We start from the raw sequence: 10054 nt of genomic DNA on the forward strand, positions 1-10054 counted from the left end.
CCACCGCCACCGCCACCGCCCCCCGGGCCTGCCTCGCTGCTGCGACCTCGCTCGGTCCGAAGTCTAGTTGCGGCGGTCGGCATCATGGTGCGCTTGCTGAACTCCATTGTGGCCGTGTGCCAGAACATGGGCATCGGGAAGGACGGCACCCTGCCCTGGCCGCCGCTGAGGTACCGCGGCTCTGCCGGGCTCCTTCCCGCCGGGGAGGTGGGCGCGCGGGCGGACTACAACTCCCAGCATGCAGCGCGGCGCGCTCCCCGCCGGCGGGCTGTGCGGGGCCGCGCGTTGCATGCTGGGAGTTGTAGTCGGGGAGGGCAATGATCAGCAGGGCGGGAAAGTGGCCGCCGTGGCGGCTCGGGGGACCGTGACGGGGAAATGGCTACCGGGCCCCGCGGCCGTGCCGGGCAGTGGCTGCCGGGCCCCGCGGTGCTCCGGGGCTCGGGGAGGCGTGTCGACAGCCTCTCGGCCGTGGGTAATCTCTGCTGCGGGCAGACCCGGGGCCAAAGTTCTCCCTTCAGTCATGGCACCGGGCCGGGCCCTGTCCAGCCTCTCGTCCCCGAGCCGCGGCGGCATTTGCATCATGTTTTTTTTTTTCCAGATTAGGGAAGTGTAATTTTTTTCCTGAACCACGTTGTAATGCTTTTCATGTTGTTTTGTTTTGCCAGGAACGAGTACAGGTACTTCCAGAGAATGACGAGCACGACCCACGTGGAAGGTACCGTACTCCTGGCTGAGGTGCCGCTGCTTATTAAAACTAGTTCATGCAGTATTGGTCATGAAAAAACTGGTGATTGTATTCTCGCCTGACTTAACAGTCCTGCTTCTGCAAACCTTCCCAAGCCTCACAAGTATTTTGCCTCCATCTGCAGATTATTTCAGGTAGAGAAGCTTGAGGTGAATCAGATGTTTCTGGGCTGAACATGATTTCTAAAAAAATAATTTCAAAAAGTCCTGTTTCCCCAACTGATTAGAAAACTTCACTTACCTGTCTGTTCCTACAACTCCACCCCTGAACAAATTAAAAATTGAAACAGTTTTGTATGGCAAAGAGGTTTGGTTGTTTTTTTTTTCAGGCTGTATTAGCTTATCTTAAGTTGTTTGCTCTGGCTCAGCCTTGGCCATTTGTTCCACCCCTCTGACCCTTGTGACAGTAATTTTGCTCGGTTCTCTTAGTGCTGAGCCACCCCAACGTGCCAGAAAACCATAACCGTACTGACAACATGCAGCAGCAATTCTGCAGCCATGTGCAATATATCCATACACAGTAACATGCAACTGTGCTGGTAATACACAGCAATAATGTTCAGGCCCAGCAAGACCTTTGCACAAAGGAATTTTATAGACTCTGTTGATTTGGTGAGACAAAAGCAGTTGTTGTAGGGTGAAAAAAATTGTGAAGGGCAGCAGAAACAGAGATAAGAATACAAAAGATTAAAACAGCTAATTTGTTCTGACTGGGTACTTAACACTACCAGAAGAGACAGGTCTTGCCGTATTACCCCCATTCCTCTTTCACACTGACTTTAGTGCTGGTTTGACATTTCCTTCTGTGACCCAGTAGTCAAGGCTACTGGGTGTCTGTGGGGACTGTCAGTACGAGGTGTGAGGTAGGATCAGGTGTTGGGAGAGGAGAACAGGACCTCTCTGAGCCATGCAACCAGCTCACTGTGCCTGGTGGAATAAGAGCAATGAGAGACAGCAGGTTTGTCCTCACATTTCTGCTGCTTTCCCAATGTGGTCACTCTTTCCTGTGGGTTTTTTTTTTTTTTTTCCATGGTCCTGTTAAAACTTGTGTCTAGCAAAACTCACTTGTTTGCTAAAACTTCTAGACAGCCTAACATGTGCCTGTGTTTTGACTGAGTGACCTATTTCATATTCTGGTTTGAAGGTCTGTTCCATATTCAAGAAGGAATATTTTGCAGCAGTCTTAAGTGAAGGATTTTACTTACATTTTGAAGACCCGATTCAGTCCATTGCAACCTTATGTACAAAAAAGATGTAACACAATGTAAGTCTTTTTATGTGTCTGCGATTTGGATCTTACCCAGCACAAATAATCTGTAATCACAAAAAGATGTTTTAAGTATAATTTAAAAGAAAAGCTTTGCTCCATCCTGCCTGCAAATCTTTTGATAAGCTATGATGCTGACCAGCCAAGTTGCTTTGTAACCAGACCTCTTAATGCATTTTGCTGCCATAAATCTTCACAGCAGGGACATCACCATTGGCTCAAAAAAGTCAGAGTCACTAATTTTTGTAAGTGAAGATCCCTGATCTTGCCTTTAATCTGCTTGCATGTCTGCACTTGCCACTACTGTAATTTAGCTATTGGTCTAGACAAATCTTTGTTCTGACCCTGTAGGCATGCCAGTATGAATCTTGAGTAAGAAGATACTTCCATTCTTCAGAACTTGTATGTTTCCTTCAGCAGTGCTGTCAGTGATCTGTGCTAACACATCTAAATTGACATTGCAGTACATCTAAGAAACTTACTCATCAAAATTATCTGCAGAAGAGTCTTCAGACGTTGCTAATAAACAGCTGGAGTATTGGTTCTGTGCTGTGATCTAGCAGATCCAGCCTCTCAGACCAAGAAGCAGGGAGGATAGCTATGAAAAAATACTGTTTTCTCTAAAATCTCTCCTGCTGTGTAGTGCTGTTAAGAACTTCTGTTACCTTTTTATGAGTCTCAACCTCTTTGTTTATTTCTCTGTGATCTCCACTTCCTCATACTCGTAGAATCACAGAATAATTTGGGTTGGAGGGGACCTTTGAAGCTCATCCAGTGCCACCCCTGCCATGAGCAGTGACATCTTCACCAGATCAGGTTGCTCAGAGCCCCATCCAGCCTGGTCTGGGATGTCTGCAGGGATGGGGCATCCGCCACTTCTCTGGGCAACCTGGGCCAGGCTCTCACCACCCTGAATGTCAAAAATGTCTTCCTTATGTCCAGGTTGAATATTCCCTCCTTTAGTTTAAAACCATCACCAAATGTCCTGTCACTACAGGTCCTGCTAAAAAGTCTGTCCCCATCTTTCTTATCAGCCCCTTTAAAATATGGGAAGGCCACAATAAAGTCTCCCTGGAGCCTTCTCCAGGCTGAACACCCCAACTCTCTCATCCTGTCCTCCCAGCAGAGCTGTTCCAGCCTCTGATCATTTCTGTGGCTCCTCTGGCCCCTCTCCAACAGGTCCATGTGTGTCCTGTGCTAAGAACCCAGAGCTGGACACAGGACTCCAGGTGGGGTCTCACAGCAGAGGAGCAGAATCACGTCCCTCCACCTGCTGCCCACGCTCCTTTTGATACAGTGAAAGATAAACCCTCTTAGCAGGATACATATAAGAGATAATCATGTTATGAATGTTTGGGTTTGGTCAGAAATTATAGGTGAATTCTAGAATGTGATTGAACACCTGTTGCAGTTCTGCTTTGGATTTCATTTGGCTAGTTCTCCTAAAATTTGTCCTTTATATGGCTTCTTCTTTTTTTTTTTTTTTTTTTTTTCTTAAATAACAGTCAAAGCTGGGAATTATTGCTGGTTTTATAACTCAAATGGTGGAACACGCAAACATAAAGTCGATTACTGTGTACTGCTCAGATTTATAAAGAGAACAATGATGTTTTTTCACACTAAGAGAACTCTTTGACAATGTTAGTTGGTCTCACACAAAGACTGATTTGGCCTCATAACTATAGTGGAGCCAGTGTCTGTGTAATGCATATAATGGGCAATGACATGCCTTTTTTGATTTTTCTTTCAATTATAAGTTTATAGGTGTGCATGAGACTACTTTGCTGTCAACTGCCTGCCAATACTTGGAGGCCACAAACCTGTTCTTCTGTGCATGTGACCAATTAGAGAAATGAGGCCTAAGCTTGTGCTTTCGTTAAGTGCTGAAATGTGGTTTTCAAGGGAGAGGGAGGGAAAGTCCAGCAGTGCCATGAAACAACCAAAACAAATTTGGGACAGAGCAAAAATACCTTTTAAATAAGTGTTTTCTCTCTTATTCAGGTAAACAGAATGCAGTGGTAATGGGTAGAAAAACCTGGTTCTCCATTCCTGAGAAGCATCGTCCTTTAAAAGACAGAATTAATATAGTGCTCAGCAGAGAGCTCAGGTATGTTTGATGAATAATAGGCCTGTAAAATAAATAACAAGTCTGCACATAAGCATATGTGTAGCAATAAATATTAAAGTAATTCTAAATGTAACATTGTGGATATCTGGATATGAGGTTCTGAGTGGTATCATTACTTCAGTTTTTTAATTGTTATTTTAATTTTTTTGTATAATTAATTCACCAGATAATTGTAATTACATAATAAATACAAGCCCTAGCTCTGCATGCAAACTAACGATTGTCAGTAGTCTTTCTGACTCATGTATTAAACTGTGTTTCTCTAGTTCCTGGTTAGGTTGATGGGTCTTACTCCCCTTTTTGAAGTTTATTTTAATGAGCATTTAAGGAAAAGAACTGTCCTTTTTCAGAGCTCTCTTTTTGAATGCATCACCCACAGTCATCCGAAAATTCTTAAACAAAAATATTCATGTATAGTGGTTTATTTGTTTGGAGAATGTTGGTGAGTTTGGGACTGAATATGGCGGGGAGAGAGGGCGGGGGGATAGGGGCTTTTTGGCTAGTTTTATTGAATGAAATATTAATGGTTTAGAAATCTGTATTTCATTTTAGAGATATCAAAATTTCTCAGTTACACCTTTTTTAAAACATGATATAAAATTTCAGATCTGTAATTTATAATGCCTCTTAAGTCACAGTTATGATTAAACTCTGATTTATTAGGCACTCCTGCAGTCAGATGAGAATTCTAGCATAGTTTAACAATAATATGCATTTCAAAATAATTAGATATTGTGAAGCATTTAGTCATTTGTGAATTCAACAGACTGCATATCTAGATTGTATTGATTATCATGATGAATGGTACATTAATTATTTACTAATAAATCTTGGCTTTTTTCTAGGGAAGCTCCAGAAGGAGCACATTATTTTTCCAAAAGTCTGGATGATGCTTTAACTCTTTTGGATTCACCAGAGTTACAGAGTAAAGTAGACATGGTTTGGATCATTGGAGGCTCTTCAGTTTACAAGGTACAGTTAGAGTACTCCTAAATTACTCATTTTCTGCAGCTTTAGGAGGATAATTTCCTTCATGTGACCCAGCAAACTCCAGTGATTCCAACAGAACAAGTCTTGGAGAGTAAAATTTCAATTCACAAGAAACCAAATGTTGCTCTTGCTAAAGGTCCAGTATCATACAGTTATTGCACTTCTGCAAGCTTTTGTTAACTATCTAAATTGTTAGGTTTGTAAACGAAGACCCAACTTTTTACATTTATTTTACTGAGGTAGTAGACGGGCTCTGCAAAGGATGTGGGGAAACAAGGAGAAGTGATCCAAATTTTTAGCCAGAGTATGACATACAGGTAAGAAAAGAGGATTTAGAGAGAGCTGGCAGGTGATGGTATCAGCAATAATAGGAGATAATCATGCAACAAAACGTAGAACTGACTCTGTTTTCCCAAGCAGCAACCAGGCATCCCTGCTGTTCCCACTCCACAGGTTTCTCTTCATGTCTAGAACGTCTCAGTATTCAGGTGTCCATTCATGTGCCAAAAAGGCAGCATGTGCCACTTTTTTCTGAGGACTGGCTTTGCACAGACAAAGCCTTTTATAATCGCCTTGCTTTCCCACAAATGCAATAGTCTGCCTGTCCTTAACTGAGATATTAGCTGCGCGAACTGAGGGTCTGAAATAAAACCTGTCTTGTTGCTCGTTGTTTCGTCAGCCATCTTTCTCCCTTCCCCCAAAACTTTCTTCTCATCTTCTCTTTATGCGTGTAAAGTTTAGTCAACTCTCCATACCTCCACCCACATCCCTAGAGTCATGCTTTCAGCCCCTACACAATCAGGGTTCAGCCCTTTAACTCTCAATTGGTTTTAACTTGTTAAGTTCTTATATAATTTGTATTTCTCATCAAACAGTACCACACAAAACATTATTGCCATCAACCCTAGTTTCTTTCATATCAGTCAGGAAAATATGGAATAAGAACGACAATAAGCATTCTTCTGATTAAAAAAATCAAGAATTGTAAACCAATTCCCTTTTTTAGTATAGTAAAGGAAAAATAGTTCTGCTGTCCTTTAGGTCACAAGAAGTATGCTGGGAAATGTACTCCACTTCTTGTTTGGCACTTGTACTTCAGGTGTGTGAGGACAATGCCATCATGCTGCTGGTAGCAAATTAGAGCTGATAAAGTGCTTTGTATGCTGGGTGGGAAAATAAATGTTCTAATATTTCTTGCATTTGTAGTTTCTGCCTTTTGTGAACCTCTTCTTTGTGTCTTAGGGAATATATCTTCTACAGTAAAAAAAGGCAAGGTAGTTAGATATTGCAAAGATTGTAAGAAAAATAAGATGCATATGCAAATAGCCTGTAAAGTACTGTTGTTCCTGTATCTTTTTTAAAATTTATTATCAGTCTTGCATGTGGTGAAGTCCACCATGTATTTGATGTCCCAACTCATTCAGTCTATGATCAAGTATTAACACGTAGAAGTAACCTGTCCTTCACTCTCAGCCATTGAAATACCTGCTTCCAGGCAGTAAGTTTATTTCTGGAGACAGATTCTCTTCAGATTGAGCATAACTACTGGACATGAGCAAGGGACTGGACACTTTTTAGACTACTACTCACCAATCCTTAGATTATAAATAGGCAGTTTTGATCGAGAGTACTTTTGCAATATATTACTTGTGCTGGTCAGCGTAAGGGAATATGACTTAAAATTTGAACTGTTTTGCCCCTTTCAAATATCTACCTGGGATGTTTAAAAAGAATTTGTAATTCATTAGGGAGAAATCTGGCAGTTTTATATAGATTCCTGCATTCAAACTAGCTTTGTGATCTTAATTAGAAGGCTTTGATGGAAAACATACAGCTCTGCCAAAACTGCAGGTAATATTTTTAGTGCCTGTATTAAAGATTCACAAAGGATTACAGGAATATTGACATTATACCATGTAGAAATGTGTGGGAAGTAAAAGAGCAGTTGGTAATTTAAATGAATCATTTTGTTTAGTAATTGCAGATATTTGCTTTTAAAGCATTATTTGGATCTTACTACTTTGTACGGCTTAAGGGTTTAGAACTGACTATATTTACTAATACAAGCCTGTGATGGAGGGAGTGTAATTGCTTCAGCAAGTAAGTGCAACAGAAGCAGTTTGAAACAAGCGGTGCTGAGGACATGACATTTCTACTTTTAGCACATGGAGGAGTTTAACGTGAACATCAGATCTTTCAAACCAGGTAAAGCTTTATGAGGACAAACCTTGACAAGAACAGGCCACTCTGGAAAGCACCGTACTTTTCATCTGCCTCCTGCAGATAAGGGTCCCAGCCACCATCAACCCTTTTCTGTTTCTGGTCTTGTCCCTGGTTCCTCCTCATAATTTACAAGTAGCACTACCATGCCTCCTGAATATATCCACTTCTACGTCTCTGCATAGCCACACAACTGTGCAGTAGGGAGCTGTTTTAGACCACGAGAAGCTGGTCTGTTATGATCCCAGTCAGAATTGCATCCCAACTCTGTAATGTGTCGTTTAAAATGCTACTAAATAGAGCTAAGAGTTTGAAGAAGGACAGAATAGTGTAAGTTATCTTACATCCCTGTAGATGTTGGGAACTCAAGTTGTATGGCAATGAAGGAGCCTGTAAGCAATATGCAGCATGCTGTACAGATCCTGTCTGTAGGAAGGGCTACCCAATGCTGGTCATTGAAGCTGTTACAGGACTTCTTTACAAGAAAACAAGTCTATTCATCATTTCTGCTGGCAAACTTAAAGGATGTTCGCATGAGAACTTCTTGCTGCTCTTTTAGATAAAGGCAAGGACACACAGGTGGTGTAGGTGTCAGTGCCAAGTAAGAGCTGCCTACAGACTCTTCTGTTACAGCGTTCTGGCTGAGCTTATCCTGTGGTCAGGAAATACGTGCAGCACAGTACAGGGCTGGGCCTTTTCACGTTAATTGTTCTGTGCGTCACTAGCTCCCTAATGTACAGTGATCTTTTGGTCAGGATTGCTACAAAAGGGAACAGCAAGTTCACGCATGCATGCACCTGTTGCACTTATTTCAGGTGGGCTGCTCTGACAGCATGTCACGGGTTGTTGTAGATGTCTTGAAAGATGAGTAGGAAGATGGGGGATAATAGCATCCTTGGAGTCTTCAGTGTAGCTGCTTTGGCTTGGTTGATCTGTGGCCCTTGGCATAGGGGTTGAGCTCAGGTTGGTGGCATCACATTGGTAAAGGGATCTTGGAGAATAAGAAACAGATGCAGAATGTATTGAATGTGAGGGTGTGCAGCTGAGGCCGTCTGTCAAGAGCTACTACAGCAGCTTTGCCATTGCCAGGCAACAATTCCAGACTCCATATCATTATTCAAGAGAGTGGCTTCTTGTCCTGTGGAGCCTTTTAACACAGCTCCTAACCTTAGCAACTTCCGATCAGTTAATCGGTTTGGCATAGGGAGATCTACCATGATCAGGGTTGTTGTCACTGAGCTCCCTGAAACAATCCTCCAAACGGTCTTTCTGTAGATGGTATGAGTGGGGAATGCCTGCATGATCTTCCAGACCTTTGCTCTCTTTGTTTTCCCACACCCCTGGTGGGTGCTGTGGGCAGCACCACATCTCGCCTGGATTCTGGACTCCGGGTGGCAATCCAGAAGGGTTACCAAGGGTAGCCCATGAACTGGTGCAGATTCACACATTTCAGGATGTTTCCAAAGGACATCAGATTGAAGAGAGGTGCTGGCACCTTCTTTCTGCACAGAGTCACTCAAGATGTTTCAATGCCTGCCTTATCCACCTCTCTGGCCAACCTGGGCCAGGGTCCCATCACCCTTAATGTCAAAAATTTCTTCCTCATGTCCAGCCTGAATCTCCCCTCTTCTAGTTTAAAACCATCACCTCTTGTCCTACTCTAACAAGCTCTGCTAAAGCATCTGTCCCCATCTTTCTTACAGGCCCCTTTTAAATACTGAAAGGCTGCAGTAAGGTCTCCCTGGAGCCTTCTGATTTCCAGGCTGAACAACCACAACTCTCTTAGCTTGTCCTCCCAGCAGAGCTGTTCCATCCCTCTGATCATCTTGGTGGCCTCCCCTGGCCCCTCTCCAGCAGGTCCATGTCTTTCCTGACTGCCTCCTCTCTGTGCTTCATGCTGCCGCACCCGGATACCACACTGAAACACAAGCCTGGCTTATCCAGAGAATTGTGCTGAGGTGGAGCATCTACCCAGCTGCCTGGGTGCAGAAGGGCACATTATGCGACACTGGTGTCCAGTCTGTCTTTCTGTCTCCAGTACAGATGGCTCCTGTGTCTTGCCCAGCCTCTAAGAACTGAGGCAAGCAAAGGTTCTGGAGCATGTGCTCCAGGGTGGCATTTTGGGGGAAGATGCTGCCCTCGGCAGCAGAGGGGCAGCAGATGGGATGAAGGCAAGGGACTACTGCTATCTGCAACCTCTTCCTCGTAGGACTGCAGTGGGGAGAGGAGCAAGTCTGACAGTGTCTGAACATTTATAAGGACACAGTGCAGCCATCTGCTGCTTATGGCCATCCTGCCCACTGCCCCTAGGTCCTCAAGGACACAGTTCTCTCCATGGTGGTGCGAGTATTGACATAAGCTGCCTCAAGTCCTGTGAAGAACACAGAGAAAGGTGAGCTCTGAACAGGGTGTCCATCCAAGTCCTCGTGTAGGTTGTACTCAGACTGTGTTCAGCAGCATATTCTGGGAAGCTGTCTCTTCTGGGCCTTGACCTCTGTAGCTGGAAAAGGCAGAGCAGCTAGACAAAGCAAGCATTTTGGTGGGGGCAGGGAAAGCTGTGTAGGGTATTAGTATTAGGAAATGAGAGCAGAAAAGATTGAAAACAACTCCCACAGTCCAACAGAGGTTCAAAAAACTCATACAGCCTTCATTTTCCCAAGTGTGCCTTGACACTGACTACCTCGTCAGGTTTATAGTCTCCTGAT

The 10054-nt window shown here is 43.6% G+C and overlaps 1 protein-coding gene across 2 annotated transcripts in view; it reads left to right on the top strand.

Annotated features, from left to right (window-relative positions):
• The first annotated feature begins 2 nt into the window (after positions 1 to 2).
• DHFR (dihydrofolate reductase) overlaps positions 3 to 10054 on the top strand; it is a 22458-nt gene continuing 12406 nt past the window's right edge. The window contains exons 1-4 of one of the 2 annotated variants that reach the window (XM_065860989.2): positions 3 to 170; positions 666 to 715; positions 4013 to 4118; positions 4985 to 5111. In XM_065860989.2, coding sequence (XP_065717061.1) covers positions 85 to 170; positions 666 to 715; positions 4013 to 4118; positions 4985 to 5111 — 369 coding nt within the window. In that variant the 5' untranslated portion in view covers positions 3 to 84. Of the gene's footprint in view, positions 171 to 665; positions 716 to 1898; positions 2009 to 4012; positions 4119 to 4984; positions 5112 to 10054 lie in introns of those variants that run through there. The other variant, XM_071802579.1, reaches the window with a different exon arrangement.

This window comes from Patagioenas fasciata, chromosome Z, assembly GCF_037038585.1.
Source record: "Patagioenas fasciata isolate bPatFas1 chromosome Z, bPatFas1.hap1, whole genome shotgun sequence".
NCBI lineage: Eukaryota > Metazoa > Chordata > Aves > Columbiformes > Columbidae > Patagioenas > Patagioenas fasciata.